This window comes from Myotis nattereri, assembly GCF_964212035.1.
Source record: "Myotis nattereri genome assembly, chromosome: 2".
Taxonomy (NCBI): domain Eukaryota; kingdom Metazoa; phylum Chordata; class Mammalia; order Chiroptera; family Vespertilionidae; genus Myotis; species Myotis nattereri.
The window spans coordinates 184,885,161-184,903,819 of NC_138076.1; the positions used below are offsets into that span (position 1 = coordinate 184,885,161).

Genomic DNA, 18,659 nt, shown 5'->3' on the forward strand with positions numbered 1-18,659 from the left:
AATGATTGTAAGGACTCTTGAAGAGAAGGCAAAATAGTTTCTTCAAGACCCAGCTTTAAGAGTGATAGATTCCACTTAGGGATATTTATCTGAGGAAAATGAGAACACATATTGTAAAAGATATAAGCACCCTTAAGTGTATGGCAACATTATTTATAATAGCCAAGATTTGGAATCAACCTAGATATCCATTGATAGATGAATGAATAAAGAGAATGTGAGATATATGGGAATGTTACTCAGTAATGAAAAGAAATGAAATCTGTCATGTCTGACAATGTGGATGGACCTACAGGGAATTGTGCTAAGTAAAATGAATCAGACATAGAAAAATAAATACTATATGACTTTACTTGTATATGGGATCTAAAAAAAAACTCCATCAGAAAGAAATGAACAAGAAAAACAAAACAGATATAGTCTCATAGATGAGAGAACAAACTAATGGTTGACAGAGGGGAGGGAGGTGGGAAATGGGTGAAAAAGGTGAAGGAGAATAAAAGATAATTTCCAGTGTTAAAATAAATAAGTCACAGAGATGTAATGTACAGCACAGGGAATATAGTCAATTATATAATACTGACTTTGTAGGGTGACAGATGCTTAAGATTTACCATGGTGATCAAATCATAAGGTATATAAATGTTGAATCACTATGTTGTACAACTGAAAAAATATACTATTAAAAAATGAATGATAGACTCTGGAAGCCAAGAAACTTAATCACCCACCCATAGGGGTGTCATAGGCCTGAGAGTATCAGTAAGTTCTCTTGGCCAACTGCAAAGAACTAAAGAGAGCTGCCATGTGGGTCACTGGGTTGAGGAATAGAATTGTCTCCTGAAACTTTATCTGATTTGAATACAACAGAGACCCCAAAGGGTGGCATGGAGACATTCCCAGTTATAGTCAAAGAAAAAAAATACAATTATTTTCATGAATGGCATATATATTTTGTGCCAGGCAATACTGGCCACTTTCACATATGCTATCTTGCTTAAGTCTTACAAAACCTTAAAAGGCAGTAATTACTTCTATTTTTAAATGGGAAAATTGAAGCTGGAGTCTATTAAATAACCCATACAATGTCTTTTCACTAAGAATGGGAAGAGGCAAGATTCAAGGTTTGAATTGTCCACTATCAGGTTGCTGTCCTAAAGTAAGATGTAGGTTTAGCTTCTTTTTATATTTCTTTAAGACATTCAAATTCAAAAGAGATGACAGATTTTGGTGACAATTATAACTTTCATGTCATAAATATCATCAGTTATGGAACACTAGAACAATTATCTCCTTTCCATGGCGATGATGGTTAAAAATCAAATAATCTTATTATGAAACTCTATGAAAAATTAATTTGATTAAGCAAGCCAATCTCTTCAGATTATTTCATGAGTGAACATACCCTTGGTAGGAGACAGTTAATCCTGCCACAGCAGAGTTTTCACAGCCCAGGGCAAACAGGGAAAGGAATAGGAGGTACCCAAGGACTGATGCTCCCAGGTAGATTTTTGCAGCTCCATATACACCGATTCTGAATTTTTTCATTACTATCCCTCCAGAGAATATTCCAAGGGCTACTGCAGGTATGTTGATGAGCCCTGAGGAACAAGAAAAATAATGTATCTATCATTTTGTGAATCTCTGAAAGAAATCTGAGTACACTCACACAAACTTTTTTTTTTTAATATATTTTATTGATTTTTTACAGAGAGGAAGGGAGAGAGACAGAGAGCTAGAAACATCGATGAGAGAGAAACATCGATCAGCTGCCTCCAGCACATCTCCTACTGGGGATGTCCCCGCAACCCAGGTACATGCCCTTGACCGGAATCTAACCTGGGACCTTTCAGTCCGCAGGCCGACGCTCTAGCCACTGAGCCAAACCGGTTTTGGCAAACTTTCTAAGGGATTATACAAAACTGTGCAATAGTTCATCACACACTATCAGATGACTTCGTCATTTTTTGTTACAGAAATATTCATTTACTATCATCTGCTAACACATATAAAGAGATTTTGATGAATGTCCAGATAATAGTTTTATGATAGCAAAGTCTCAGAGTTCTGACTACACAGTGTCTAGCATAAGGTGTGAAATCAATTAATACTGAATGAATCAATGTGTTTCTGGCCCAATCTAGGTCTAACAGGTACAATCAAGTAGCAGCTAGGTGACAATGTTCTTTAAGGTCGTGCATAAAAAATAATAGGCACAGGGAATGCAGAGAGTTTTTTTTTTTAAGTATTTGTTCTATTTTCTGGCTCCCCTAAAATTTGTTTTCATTGAGGACCCAACTCTTAATTTGGTATCCTTCCTAACAAAACAATGTATGTTTGATTACTTTTATATTTATTATTTGCTTATGATGTACCAGCCACTCAGCTAAGCATTTAATATTTTATCTAATCACATTTACTCTTCAGCATGCCCTTAGGAGGTAGGGATATTAACATTTCACTTCGGAGGGCAATTTGTTTGTGGTCGTGGTGACAACAGATTGGAATACAGGGCGTCTGATGTCAAGTTCTGTGCTTCCAAGCACTACGTTATACTGTCTCTCCTTCAAGGGGTTTAGGAGGCAGTTTCCTTGATCAATAGACATTCAACCTCCTTAGTCATCAAACAGATGTGGCTTAAAAACTACACGGAAGAGGTCTAACAAAGTGGTTGAAAGCTTGGACTCTGGAGTCCTAACTTCCTGTGTTTAGATTTCAGTTCTACAGCTTAATGGCTGTGTAACTACAGGTGATTCTCTGAACTTAAACCTGTCTGCTCACCTACAATATGGAGCTAATAACAGTGATTGAATGACAGGAAAGCTTTTAGCACAGTATCTGACACAAAATATTATTCAGTTAAGTTCTTCATATTCCAGTCTATTAGATTCACAAAGATAAAATACTGTGATGGGGGAGTGGAACACCTCTACGTCAGAAAAGAGAGAGAAAGGGGCCCTTTGGTGCTGTGTTGGTTGGATTTTAAATTGGGAAATAATGCTAGAGAACAGAAATCTGGCACTCAACAATCAGCTATTTCTCTACTACTTTAGAATTTCTTTTTATATTGTGTACACACCAATCATTGATGTTCACATTACCTTGAGCTTTTGAGAGAAGGGCAGAAGCTTGTAGAAATCCTGGACAACGAAGGAGGTTTGAGCACAGCAGCTGCTGTGGTGAACAATGATCACGAGTCTCCTGCCTCTGACTCACAACCCGATGAGACATCATTAAATCAAAATTACAATGAGAAGCAAACTAACTTGCTTTCCCCCCTTTCTTTCTTTTTAGATTTGTATATCCAGTCTCCGAAATAATTTTCTTAGAAACTAAAATAGCAAATACATGACAATTTTTTGCTACATATTATAGCACTTTATTTTAAAAATCTTTTCATCCTGTACTAATAGACAATAAGGGCATTTTATTTCATCTCTTTTGCTTTGATTGTACATTAAGTTAACATTAAAATGATCACATTAAAAATCAATCCACTTTGAAGGGGCATGATCATGAAATTAGTGAAACTGCAAAAAGAGGAGATGTTAATTTTTGCTTCCCCAGCTGAACAGAGGTTTGTGAGTTTGGCAAGAGGCTGAGATGAGCATATGGGCCCCTCAAGAGCCAAACATGAGCTAAGAGGCACCTGTTTATTATTTTTTTTTAAAGAGAGCAGATAATAGAAAATAATACAATAAACCTTGTTACTCATGACCCAAGTTAATAAATGCTAATATTTTCTTCCAATTTTTCTGATTGTTTAAATAGTGAATATATAAAGCTGATTCTCTGTTTCAGGTTCTGTCTTCCTTCCCAAGAACTAAGCACTGTCTTGATTTGCTGTGTATCATTTAAGTCCCTATTTTTACCTATACATAGTACTTGGTTTTGCATCATTTCTCACAGGCCCAAGATTGACACAAAAAGAGGGTATATTTTTATTCTCTCCCTCAATTCTATCCCCTGAAAGAGGTTTATGAAAAAAAAACAAAGAAAAAAAAAAACCTCCTGAAACCAAGGCTCTGAACGAAAACATTCAGAGAATGTGCTTAGGATTTTGTTTTATTTTGCAAAGTAAAGCTCACACCTGGACATAAGGAGTCAGAGCGTTTAGAATACCCATTGTTCTGTAGCTCCATGATAGCACTGGATTCCATTCACCTTTCCCTTCCCTATCTGACCTAGAAGAGTCTGAGAACTGAAATGGGGTTATTCTCAGGGCACTGCTCTCTCAGAGTGGATTGTTAAAAGTTAGGACTTTCATCTTTTAACTGACCTTTTAGAGGCCTGTGCTCTTTTGAAACATCCAGGAAGTTCCATGTGTTCTCTTGCCTCCAAGTCCTTCTGCACAAAATACGTACTTTGTTGGATACAATGTCCTTCCAAAACCTCACCCCTCTTCTCATAATTTCATCTTTTAATACCTTTTTATACTTTTGCTCTTGACTTACCCTAGTTGTATCGACACCTTCTCCTAGAGATATTTTTCTGATCCCAAGATCAAGGACTTTTTCTCCGGAGGAGTCAGGACTTTGCCTAATTAGAGTATTTAAAACTGCCCCCACCAGCCCTGTGACTCATCTGGAATCAGGGTGCACAAATTAGTCATCAAAAAACTTGTTTTTCCCTTAGCCTGAGGCCCTTTGCAGGGTCCCCTGCGCAGCAGCCTTGGTACTTATCACAATGACCTGTTAGCTTGTCTGGTTCACACTTCTCACCCTCTCATCTAACCTTCAAAGCAAGAACTGTGCTCATCATAGGATCCTGTGTTCCTTGCTCAGACAGTTTTCCACAAAATAACGTCCTACATGACTAAACTTGGTTGAGTAAACTAAGTTTATTCATTATCACATTTCTCTGGATATGTTAACTCTCATATTTCAAGATGATTAAATTATAACAGATTCCAAAAAAGATAAGTAGGACATTTTCAAATATACTATCTGCTTGAGTCTCCCTTTCCAATTCCCTAGGCGTCTAGAAGCTGTCCATGCTGGACCAAGTTGATGGCAAATTTCCTGAATATCAGATAAGATGTACTTCTTGCCTCACAAAGCTTCTTTTCTTTCATCTTTGGTATTTTAAGTCATTTAATGAAATAGAAATTTTACTCTGATTTCACATTACTCACTTTTCTTTTTACACTTACATCATACAATGTGTTGACCTTAAAATAGTTATCATCTAAATATTCTAAATGAAAATGCTAGTTTCAATTTACACTAACATCTGCAATTTATTTCAAGTATTTTCTTTTGCATTAATATATTTACCCAGTCAGTAAAGCTAAAAGAAATTTCAGCTACTTTGTTGTTATTTCATCTCACCCATTCAGATTTAATACCTATTCTTTGTTACTGGCCTAAACAGGAGTTATGAGAGATGTATTACATGTTTTGAGATGGTTAGTATAATTAACACATAAACTGGAGACGTTGATTCCCATAGAGATGTATGATAGCCTTAGCCATTAAGGTGACATAGTAATGAGTTATAATCACAGTACTTTGGGATGTTTTCAGAGCTTCTCTCTTAGTGAAGTAAAATTCCATATTATATAATGGACCTTCACACGATTATTCTAATATTAGAATACATAAATATTAAGATTTGAATTTTACAGAGAGAAAAATGCAAGAAAAAATTATGGGACTTTTCACACTCTTACAGCCATTTGGGTGCAAAGAAGTAAAGTTAGCTGTTATTCTTGGGCATAATATCATTCTTGGGTATTTTTTCTCACAGATTAAGATTATTTTCCATCATCTCACAGATTTTTAATATAACTTTACCTAATTCTGGAACACATCATAATATAATTATTAAATTTGCTATGTTAGCCTAGTCACCAAAAATTAATGTTTTCTATTGTAAGCACCTTTCTCCAAGTAATTATATTATTTTTTTCCTTTTCTGTGTGATGCTTTATCATTATCATTGATTATGTATTGTGTTTACTGGAAATGGTCTTATTTAATTAAAAATTTCTAAAAAATTCAGAAAAAAAGATTACTATTTGTGTATTAAGAAGGAGATAAAAGATAAAATCATTTGCATGGATGTAGCTTAATAGTAATAGAGAGGCTTAAATGGAAAATTCAACTGTCTATTCAAACTTCTTTCAGCTGAAATTGCAATGGAAAATTTTTAAAAACCACAGAATTAAAAAAAGCAAAATCATTTTATGATATTTTCTTTACTCCTTGAATTTGAAACATTTTTTGTTGTTTATTTTCCTTGCAAAATTAAAGTAGTTAACATAAAAAAATGCTATTTCTAAACTTTAGAGAGAATATGGTGAACATACAAAAATATGTAGAACAAAAATAAATTGTCATTGTAACAGCTAGCCTTTGAACACTTAGGGAAATTTCAGTTTATTTTTTCCTCTGTGTCATGTCAAATGCCTTCTCCAAGAGTAGAGAGAAAATGTGCTTTCTTATTGCCTCTCCCATATTTCATCACAGAAAGGATCATTATCCATAGCCCAAAGGAAAAAATGAAGGAGAAAAGAGAAATGAGTAATTCAAAAGAGAAAAAAATATTTGTTATATGACAGCTAAGTACATTTATGGTGCATTTTATTTTTAAATCTTTATTTCAACCAAATTATGTATTTATTTTCACCATTCTATAGATTATCAAAATAAATGTTAGGGATGTTGAATAATAAAATTAAATTAATTTGAACTGATTAATGTTGAAAGTAAAAGTCCTGTGATATAGTTTGAACACTTACACTTTAGAGGAAGAATAGTCTAAACAGAGTTTATTAGATTAGCATCTGCTAAGTGCCCATTATCCTAGATTGTTACAGAAAAATTATAATAAGCTCAGGACACACACACCCCCCAAGTTTTCTTTCAGAGACAGATACATAGAGCAATTCTTTAAATATTTTAAAAAGAGTCAGTTATGTTAAACTATTGGAGTCTCCTATCATAAAGGGGTATGTTCAGAAAAACAGAATTACTTTATGCCTTGAAACAGTAGCATTAAATTAAAACTAAAGTAACGAATCCAGGTTTTCAAAGTATCCAGTTATTTGTAAGGTGGTATTCATGTATTTGTAGATTCTTGTTCTTCATTCTATTCTATGCCCTTGAATATCTTTCTCATTATTTGACTGTATTGCCATGAGAGAAACATGGCCCCTTTAAATAACTCAAATGCCAGGACCCAGAAGTCCTTTGATTGAACAAATACAAACTTTGTTTTGTAATGCTCACCTTTAACTGTATAAATACCCCCTTTTTATAGTTGTAGAGAGTGTTCAGGTAAAATGTCCACTGTTATGAGATTTTGGGTGCACTTGGAAGACATATACCCATTATTAAGAATCCTATATAATAAAGAGGTGATATGCAAATTAACCCTCATGTCCTCACAAGATGGCTGCCTACGACCAGGCTGGCAGGGGTGTTAGTGAGGGACGACCAAATGACTGAACAGGAGCCTGTGTGGGGCGACCAGGCTGGTGGGGGGGCTATGAGGAGTGACCAGGCTGGCATGGGGACCAGTTAGGGGTGATCAGGCCAGCAGGGGGAGGAGTTAGGGGCGACCAGGCCAGCACTGGGGGACAGTTGGGAGCGACCAGACTGGCATGGGGGGCAGTAAGAGGCAACTAGGCTGGTGGGGGGCAGTTAGGGGTGACCAGGCCAGCAGTGGGGGGCAGTTAGAGGCGATCAGGCCGGCACACAGAGGCAGTGAGGGGCGATCAGGCTGGCAGTGGGGAGGCAGTTAGGGGTGACCAGGCAGGCAGGCAGGTGAGCAATTAGGAGCCAGCAGTCCAGGATTGTGAGAGGGATGTCCGACTGCCGGTTTAGGCCCGATCCCAGAGATCCTGCAGTCGGACATTCCCTGAAGGGTCCTGGATTGGAGAGGGTGCAGGCTGGGCTGAGGGGACCCCCCCACCACATGAATTTTGTGCACTGGGCCTCTAGTTTCCTCATAAGATGCATGCGATCTATGTGATATTTTCATGGTCATTTGCCCGTAGTTGTGAACATTTTTTTGCTAGAAAGTTGTACCACCGACTATCTAAATATTTTATCCTGCTAGATTATTTTGACTCACTTTTTTTCCTTCATATCTAAAATACTATAAATTAACTTCAGTCTAAATATTGGAACACTTTTTTCTAAAGGTACTAAGAGTTAACAGGATGCAGCTGGTAGTGCCTATTGGAAAGCATGAAGGAAGATGAGCATACCGATAACAAAGTTGGCCTTGGAAGATGACTGCCCATACTGTTGCTCAATGTACTTTGGTTTATATGTCACCATGCCAAATAAAGAATTGAACTGAACGGTGCTTGCACACAAATATAAGAAGTACACTGGATTTCCTAAAAGAGTCTTCAGCGATGGAAGAAAATCTATAAGACAAAAACAACATGGAGTGATTAAAGACAGTCACACTTGGCAGAAGATATAGCCATGGCAGCAGGGCTTAGGTGGCTGAGTCCCATTGTCATATTATCAGCTGCAGTTACAGTGTGGTACACATTCACACTATACATATCAAGTCATTGGCACAAGTCAAGGATGAGAGCTAGACATAGAGCATGCTTCTATGGGCAAAACATCTATATCATAGTTTGAGGTATAAGTCAGACAAAAACAGACTCCTCTAACTGATGTGGGTAAAGGGCAAGAAGAACTACCACTCCCTCACTAAGAGCAGGGAGTCACAGGCAGGACATCAAGAACTTCAGTTTCCTGGTCTATTCTTCAAACTTGGGTCACGGTCACAAGAAAAGGCATATGAACGTTGTCTCCATTTAATGCATGGACTTTAGTTTAAGAAAGGAGCTTTGGCATGCTCCCTTCTTCCTGTTATGTAGCCAAACAGTTAGAAAGGTGAAGGCTTTCTATAAATGTAAATATTGCTTACTGGGCCCCTTCCAGGCCCATTGAAAGAAACTAATCTTTCTCATGGATACCCATCACCACGTGTGGGGAATTCACTAGAACATGTATGGTTTTGCAGCACACCACACTTGCTCCTTCCATCACTGGTAGGAGACATGCATTGATATACATTTCTCAAATGGGTGGATGTCATCTGTTTTAAAGGCCACAAGCCCTGAAGATTCACTCTTTTTTTCTGCCCACTCAGACTGGTATGAAACAGCAATCCTATAGGGGCAGTTGCAAGGTCTCCACTGTGGAGGTGTGTGGATGGATATGTCAGCAAGGAAGGTTACCAAGATTTTGGGTCATGCTCTTCGATTGTTTTTTTTATTAATAATCCTGATTTTTAAATCTTCATTTCTGCTTACTACATAGTTTCTCACTTTTTTTGTAAACACATGAAGGAGAGAGAGGGTATAACTTATAGAATCCCTATAAAGTCCAAACAGAAAAACTGAAAATGTTTCAACATCAAGGAGAATCTGGCTCACCTCTTGCCATTTCCATTATTTTTGCTTTTTCTCTATGGGGTGTTTGGTACTCTGTGTGATCCCCCATAATAAACGTGGATTTCTCAGAGGAGGAACTGGAATCCTCCTTACTCTGGGGTCTCAGGAGACTCTTTGGTAAACACCAGAAAGGCACAGCTGCAAGAAGACTTATGACTCCTGCAACTAGGTAACCAAGCCACCAGGCACCTACCCATTGGGGATCCTTTGGGGTAATGGTGATGTGATCTGAAAAAGAGACAGGATTGCTCAGTGGTGTATACAGCAAAGCTCATATGTTGAAATAAGCCTTTTTTTTAAAAAAATAAAATCCTAGCATCATCTCAATCACATTATCAAAATACCTAATAATTCATGCATTACTTTTTCTAACCTGAACATTATTATCATGCTTTTTGAAGGAGAGAGGGTGGAGCATGATGATTTATTTTGTTGTTCCTTAGATTATAAATATAGAGTCTAAATACTGGAAGGGAACCCAGGGTTTCTAAACTCTGCTCTGGAGTTCTGCAGAGGGACCCCTGGGCCTGTGGCCGGGGGAAAGTGACATGTGAGGGAGAGTTAGGAGGGTCCAAAACCTTCTACCAGCTATGTCATATCAGCACCATTTCCTGATTTACAAATTGAAGGTCTAAGATTTTTCTCAAAGAAAAAGTTATATCCTGCACCCTATGGCCCAAATCTAGTCTAAAGCACTATAAATGCTATTTATTAAATTACTAGAGGCCCGGTACATGATATTCATGCGCAAGTACGGTCCCCAGGCCTGGCCTGTGAGCAGGACCATCTACCTGGGCTGCTACCCACCTCCAGTTCCCCATTCACCATCAGGCGATTGGAGCCTGCCGGCCATCAGGCAATCGGGACTGAGAGGTGGTCAGTGCACCTCATAGTGACCACTGGTGAGTGGTCGTTCTGGTTGTTCCACTGTTAGGGTCAATTTGCATATTACCCTTTTATTACATAGGATAGAGGCCCGGTGCACAGGTGAGAGCCGGCTGGCCAGCCCTGATGGGGGCCCTGGATCAGGGGTGGGGGTCCTGGCTGGGGGGCAGGGCTGGCTGGGGAGAGGGGCTCCAGGCATTCTGGTCTCTGGTCGTTCCGCCATTTTGGTCGCTCAGCTTTTATTATATAGGATGTTTACTAGTAATAATACTGAGAGCTATTATAGGCCTGAAGCAAGATTTGCATGTGTAAATAAAACAATATCATATCATATTGGACTAAAAGGTGGGAATTGATACAGTTTTTTTAACCAGTTATTTTTCTTAAATATAAAAACCTATAAAACATATTACTATACTCTACCTGCACCACCCTCTTTAAGAGCAACAAAAAAAGCACATGTCTTTTGACATCTAGGCTCAATAGCCACTACATTCTACTCGGTAAAATGTTTATACAAGTTTATTGCTACTTCTTCATTGCTTCCCCTTAACCATTTTCTTCTGTACCACTCATCACACCTCTAATCCCTTGTCTCTATCAGTCTCTGTGACTGGACTGTAAAATTCAAGGAGTCAATAAACTCAGCTATTTTGTTCACTGTGATACAATCACACCTGGGATAAAGTAGCTGTAAAGTAAAATTTGGAGGTGAATGAACTAACAATGGAATAACTAGGTAAATATGTTGGAATATGCCTGCATTTTATGTGATTAAAGAACAACTAGTACAAAACTTTTGCATTCTATTTTAACACAATAATTTCAAAGTGCAATTCCAGAATTAAAAAAAAAATAGCCTACTTTTTCAAACTGCTTTCTTAGAATTCTTTTACACAAAAATACTATATGTTTCCAGGGGGTCCACCTCACAAGGAAATAAATAAACTAATAGCTATGGAAACATGAGGCCCACATTTATTCCCTACACAAGCACTCCCCCAGAAGGAAAGCTAGTCTCGTGACATATAGTGAAGAAGGGAATTTTGGTTGCCAGAAGACTTTCAATCCTTGTTTTTTCTGGAAAGTCAATAAACACATTATCAATTGATGTGACTATAATAAATGTTGATACACATGCATCCAACAAGAGCCAACAAGTAGCCACAATATGTAGTCATAGCTCTGGTGAAGTGCGTTTGAACTGGCTAACTGAAGTGAAAAAGGATACACCTGAATAGCATGGGTCATCCAGTTCTAATTACCACCTATTTTTCATATTCCATTTATTAATGTGCATGAGGATTCTCTCAACAATACATTTTTTCTTGGTCTATTTTTATTTTATGAAAGATTACTATCCTATCATTTTATAAAAAGTCAAATTGCTATTTTCTACCCCATCCCATTATAAAATTGCAGTAAAACAAATCAACAAATAACAATACATTCATTTCCTTACCTAGGTTTACAAAGCCAATGTCAACATACAGTTTGGCACATAATGAGCCTAACAGGAAGCCAAAGATCGGCCCTATAATTGCAACCGTCTGCACACAACCTGCACCAATAAATAAATAAATAAATAAATAAATAAAATAAAATTAAAAAACTTAAATAATAAGGTACCTTTGCTTTTGTAAATTAATACAATTTTTAAACAAGACATGTGGAATGAGAACTGGTTAGTAACAGAAAATATTTCATAAAGTCTTTATTTAAGTGTACTCAATTTGCCAATTTTTCAACTTCATTGAATTAGGAAATATGTTCTTCTTAGCTTTGGAAGAAGAATGAACACTTATAAGCCATTAATTACCTCTTAGTAAGAAAATAACACAAGGACTGACTCTCTGATATATAAATATGTCACCTATATGCTTCTGCAGTCCATGAAGTCTGTGAAGATACTTACACGAGGTCATATATCATTGCCTTGGAGCTCAATTACTTTCCTTTAATTTGATGTTCTTTCCCTAATGCATTAGAGTCCAATATTTGAAGTTTCTTTACTATTCAAATCCTGACTGTGGACTTCAGAAATGTGTGAACTGAATAAAGGATTTGGGTATGAAGTAAAAAGCCTTCCACATCCAATTTAGTTTAGAATGGAGTTGAGAAAACCAGGTACCCTGCTTTCTGAGAAGATAAATGAGGTGGGCATTACCAATATAGAAAGCCGCATTGTCTTCACTGGCAAAATCGTCAAGGTAGGTGATGCCTAAGGGCTGAATAGGAGTTTCTCCAATTCCACGAAGAAGGTTCCCCAGGAAAACATAAACCCACATGGAGGAGCTGGCATCGATTTCACATTCTTGAAAGGAAAGGAAAACAAGAAAAAAAGGAAAGCAAATAAGACGAATGAAGTAACGTTACAATTAAAGTTAAATATTTATTCTGATTTTCTACAAGTTGTCCTAAAATTAGATTAGAATGTAAAAGTAAAATATGACAGACATAGTTTGAGAGGCTTGAGCAAGATCGGGAAATGTCTGTTTTGTAACTTCAGTAGTTTAGGTAGTGTAAGTCCCCCAGAGACTTTGATCAAGGAACTCTATTGCCTCTTGTTCCTGTTCCCTTCCTTCTTATTTTCTCTCTTCTTTTTATTTCACACATAAGCTAAGTTCTTGGAATTCCTACACTCCAATAACCTTCAATATCCTCCTAAGATCAAACACAAAAATTTGAACAAAGACTTTTCTTGCCTTAATCTTTAAACTTTTCTATTTTTTTCAGCAGAAATCACTTGTAATTTTATTGCTGATGAAGTTTTATCGGAAATTCAAAATTTTAGATGGCTGAGACTTCAACTTTGGGTAGCATTGCCTATAATTATAATTGTTTGATAATGAATAACAATCTTTAGGGCTCATGTTTAGAAAAAATCATCTAAAAATTAAAAACCTTATAAGCTTTAGAAGTATAACTATTCCAACAAAAAGAACCTTTGATGTATTTTTAGAGTGAAATTCAAAGCTAACAATTTTAAAATTGCTTTCATAAAAGCCATGCCTTAATATGAATTTGTGAAGTTGGACAATTACTCCCATATCATAAATGAAATATTTGTTTGAGAGTTCAGTCCAGGGGTGGGCAACCTTTTTGTGAGTGCACACCAAAACCAGCAAAATCTCTGACTCAAATTCTTCTGCATGCCAACCTTAATTTTTTGAGAACATGTTACGCCTATTTGATATTTCTTAAGGTGTACGTATGTGAAGAACCTTGAAGAAATAATAAAATCCATTCGAGTGACAAAAACACAGTATATGATGATGAAAAATACATTTATTTTTTAATGCATACATGCTATGTAAATTTATTTATTTATCTAAGATGCACCTACACTGAATTTATCTGAAAAATAAAAAAGTCGATATTAAGAAAAAAATTGTAAATGGAAGATTATAAGAGAGGGTTTCGCGTGCCAGCAAAAGTTACTGGCGTGCCATGTTGGGCACGCATGCCAGGTGTTGTCCGCCCCTGGTTTGGTCACTTTAATAAAGAGGATATTCACCAACTCCAAAAATTGTCACTTCTGAATGCTCCCTTTCTGTGAGGCACTGGGACAAGTGTTCTATGGGCATTTTTAAATTGAATTCCCCTAAGAATCCTATGAGGTAGGAGTTATTTTCACCTATTAGTAATCCTTAAAGCTATATCTGAAGCTAAAGCATGGGTTACAAAGAACTGGAGGGTGCCCAGCTGATGTGGCTCAGTGGTTGAGCATCAATCCAGGAACGAAGAGGTCAGGGTTCGATTCCCAGTCAGGGCACACGCCCAGATTGTGGGCTTGATCCCCAGTAGGGTGCAAGCAGGAGGCAGCCGATCAATAATGTTCTTCTCTTATTGACGTGTCTATCTCTCTTCCCCTCTCTCTTCCTCTCTCTCTAAAGTCAATAAAAAAAAATTAAAGAAAGAACTGAGGTGACTCAGTCGGACTCAACTTTCCTGTAGCCGAGTCCGACTGCAAAACGCAAAAGAACTCTGTGCAGTCACGTAGCTTCCTGTCTTGATTCTGCCACTTCTAGAAATGTAGCCAAGGGACCCTGGGTTTTTCACTTATCTTCTCTAGATTTCTCTTCCATTCCCCAAAGTATGATGGGAATTCCTTTACCAAAAATTGATTCTAATGTCAATTCTAGCCCTAACATTTATTATTGTTCTGCTAAGAAGCTTGTTGATAAGTTTTATAGATAAATGTAGATACCTTAGATCTGTGCTTTCCAATATAGTAGCCATAAGCCACCGGAAGCTATGGACATTTAAATTAATTAAAATGACATAAAGGTAAAAATTCAGGTGCTCAGTCACATTAGTTATATTTCTAGTACCTAGTAGTCACATGTGGCTAATGGCTACTGTATTGGACAGCATAGATATAGAGAATTTTCATCACCACAGAGAGTCCCATGGGACACATTTGCTCTAGACTATTATGGGGAAGGGAGGAACAGGGTCATATGTGAAGCATTTTGAGAAGAGTCCTACATTTGCCCCACTAGCATCTTTAGGGTGAGCCTTGTGTTCATTATGTCTAATGCCCACATAGGTCTATGACTTTAAAGAAAATAAAAGGATTGAGTTGTGAGTCTTATACTCTGTGTCTGACTTAATAACTCGTCTCTTTACATTAAAAACATTTTCATTCCATCTCTAAATCTTGTTTCTTTGTTAACACCAAAGGTTTAAATATTTGCTAATTGGCTGTATTGTCATTTATATCCTGTCTCTTCTCTGATTATCTAAAATAAAAACAAAATATCTTCAATGACTGACCATGGTATACAGATGAAAACTCAAACTCTTTAGCTCAGTTTCTTGCCTCTTTATGTCAATTAAATTTATTATCCATGATATTCTTTATGTCCAGCATGTCCTCCCTCACATTCTCTTCTCATATTTCCATATTTCTTTTAATCCTCTGCCCTTCCCCTTCATTCAAACAGCCAGACTGCTAGTGTTCACTGCCCAGAAAAGAGACATCTCAAAAGAAAGCATTAATCAGAATATTAGAGGAGTGAAAGGTTTTAAGATATAGATAAAAGATTTGGATGGGTAGAAAGTATATAAAAGGAATTCTTCCATACTTTGTAGAAATCAATTCCAATCTAGGAATAGGGAGTGAGATGGGGGTGTTGGGGAATAAGAGTTGATCTGTTGATGCTGAAGGGATAGGGAGGGAGGGGATGCCTTTGCGGTATCCCAGAGACAAACACCTGTGGTAGGTTTTTGTATTCCATGAATGAGAAGAACCTGTGCCACCATGAGCAGGCAAAGTCCAGGGAGGTGGTAAGACGCCAAACATGAACTGGTTGCACAATGGAGTTAAGCATCCCCATCTTCAGCTCCTCACAGGTTTTCACCATTTACATTAACACAAGAGATGATTCCCATGTCCCCAGGGGTGACTCATACATATCATTGCTGTATAATGTGCATCAGCCACATGGAACTCTATCTTTCTAACAAAATCCCCCAACTCTTATCTTGTGTGGAAAGTAGAATTATATCCATGTTTCTAAGACAATCACTCCTGCATCAGAGAGAGTTGTGCTAAGAGCACACAGACATGGACACAAGATGACCCGAAGGTGACATGTATGACCAAACACTGTGGCCAGAAGGATTAGATGTCTAAGAATACAGGGCACCAATAACACCAGACATCCTCTTCCCATAACTCCCCCTTTTACTATTATGTAACCTCAGAATGTAAGCAGACCCTGGGAAAAGGGTAAAGGTTAGGGAAAATTTGACTGAGATTAAGTATTTGCCATTTTGATGAAGAGAGGCTGAACATATAAATTAAACTGAGTTCTCAGGAAAAAATAGATTGCTTTCATATCTGAGCAATGGACTGAGATTTTTAAATGCTAAACTAGCTTTACCCTGATTTCATGGCCCGACTTATTGCAGTCACCAGCAAGTAATGTTCCTTGTCCCATAAGATTTTATTTTCTACTAAAAATTTGTGCATGGGTGGGGTGTCCCTCGACCTGGCTGGAGATTGGGCCAGCCAAAGGGAGGGACCATGGGAGGTTGGCCAGCTGTGGGAGATTGGCTGTGGGAGTGCACTGAGTGTATAGCCCCTGGTGATTAGTGCACATCATAGCTACCAGCCAGTTGTCTGGTTGTCTGTTCATAACGGTTGCTTAGGCTCTTATATATACACCGAGTGGCCAGATTATTTTGACCACCCCATCAGTACTTCGTTGGGCCACCTTCTGCCTTCAATACTGCAGTGATTCTTCTTGGCATTGACTCTATGAGATGTTGAAAGGTGATGTGAGGAATCTGACACCATGCCTGATGAATAGCACTGTTCAGTTCTGTGAGATTTGATGGTTGTGGAACCAGCTGCCTGATGGCTCTTTTAACTTCATCCCACAAATGCTCAATTGGATTGAGATCTGGTGATTGTGGGGGCCACCTAAGCAAGGTAAAGTCTCCCTCATGTTCTTGAAACCACTCCTGCACAATACGAGCACCGTGGCATGGCGCATTGTCTTGTTGGAAGAAGCCATCTCCATTGGGGTACGCCATCAACATGATAGGATGAACTTGATCAGCAACAATAGTTAGGTATGTTGTGCTATTCAGACATTGTTCCACACGAATTAAAGGGCCCAAATCATGCCAGGAAAACATGCCCCAAACCATAAAACTGCCCCCACCAGCTTGAAGAGTTGTATTCATGCATGTGGGGTGCATGCTTTCATGCTGTTTCTGTCAAATTCTCACTCTGCCATCTGCATGATGCAACTGGAAACATGATTCGTCAGACCACATGACTTTTTTCCAATGCTCGACTGCCCAATCCTTGTGTTCCTGTGCAAACTAGAAATGTTTTATCTTGGTAGGCCTTCGGCTTCCATATCCCATACAACGCAGTGTATGGCTAATTTGCCTACAAGTGTCAGGTGGTCATAATAATCTGGCCACTCACGTTCAAATATATCCCACGTTCAAAGGCTGATAAATCGCTTTGTTTCCCCATATCTTCAGAAAAAAAATCACTTCTACTGTCGTGGTAAACAACCTGCTTCCCTATTTATAATGGTCTGGTCCTCTAGCAACTTCAGCACAAAATTATAGCTAATTTGCCTACAACTGTCAGGTGGTCAGAATAATCTGGCCACTCAGTGTATATAGATGCATTTTCTTAGGATCTCATCATATACTGCTTCATATTCTAGGATTTTTATGGTACTATAACATCTCAGTCTAAGTAGTAAAGCTTTTTGTTGTTGTTGTTAATTCTCTCCCGAGGATAGCTTTCCATTGATTTTTAGAGAGACTGGAAGGAAGGGGGAGAGGCAGAGAGTGAGAAATATTGATTGGTTGCCTTCTGCATGCACCCCAACCAGGACCCGGGATGGAGCCTGCAACCAAGGTATATGCCCTTGACCAGAATTAACTCAGGACCCTTCAGGCTGTGGACTGAAACTCTATCCACTTAGCCAAACTGGCAAGAATGTAAGTAGTAAAGCTTTAGACAGCAAAAATTATATAGATATTTGTCCATAATAAAGAACATATAAAGTATTTAAAAAAAGCTTGCCTAGTCATTAAAGTAAAAACAAAATAATCTTACCATTATTTATTTTGGATTGTGATTTTTCCATAACTGAGGTTGTTAATTGACTGTTTGATTCCAGGAGACATGGAGAGGTACTAAGAGTGGAATTGGAGAAAGAATACCTTTCATATCTGTACCTGTATAAAAAGAACATTTTCTTTACTACAGGCTCATTTAGTGTCATGCAAAAAATATTGCATGTATACTACATGACTCATTAGGGTACTTGTTTGAGTTCTCAGGTATCCCTGAGTCCCCAAACCAAACCAAACCAATGTTTAATAGCAGAGATTTCTGAATATACTGCCAGAAAATCCGGTTCATAGGTGTTGTACCCTATTTGAACCCGTCAATTATCCATTGTAATGAAAGAAAATAAAAGTAAGAATTATTCATAGAGGTTCATTTTAATATAAGATGACTATAAATTACATACTATCTTGGTGGAAAAAATATGCCTATTGAAGTTGGTTAGATAAGGAGGCAAAGAAGTAATGGAAAGGGGGCCCAGGGTATAAATGCTTTCAAAGTAGGGATTTTAGTTCTAACATGGATTCAAACCATGGCTGACACAGTCTTGATTCTGATGCCTGAAATTCTATAGTAGCTGCGGAGAGCTATATCTCTACAGAGACTACTGTAAATAGTTTCCCTGCTTTCCAGTTTGTTCCGCCAGAGTTATTTTTCCAAGCAGTAGTCAATGTGACCCTTTAAAATATGTCAGATCATGCCCCTCTGCTCAAAACTCCCCACTGGTTTCTCATC

General features: G+C 37.8%; 1 protein-coding gene across 2 annotated transcripts in view; it reads right to left on the reverse strand.

Annotated features, from left to right (window-relative positions):
• Positions 1-18,659, reverse strand: part of SLCO1C1 (solute carrier organic anion transporter family member 1C1) — a gene marked incomplete at its 5' end in the record, with an annotated part of 46,410 nt that overhangs the window by 15,991 nt on the left and 11,760 nt on the right. For both annotated transcript variants that reach the window (XM_081084287.1, XM_081084288.1), the window contains 6 exons: positions 1,406-1,601; positions 8,216-8,380; positions 9,410-9,655; positions 11,775-11,873; positions 12,480-12,626; positions 17,910-18,031. In XM_081084287.1, the coding sequence (XP_080940413.1) occupies positions 1,406-1,601; positions 8,216-8,380; positions 9,410-9,655; positions 11,775-11,873; positions 12,480-12,626; positions 17,910-18,031 (975 nt within the window). The remainder of the gene's footprint in view (positions 1-1,405; positions 1,602-8,215; positions 8,381-9,409; positions 9,656-11,774; positions 11,874-12,479; positions 12,627-17,909; positions 18,032-18,659) is intronic.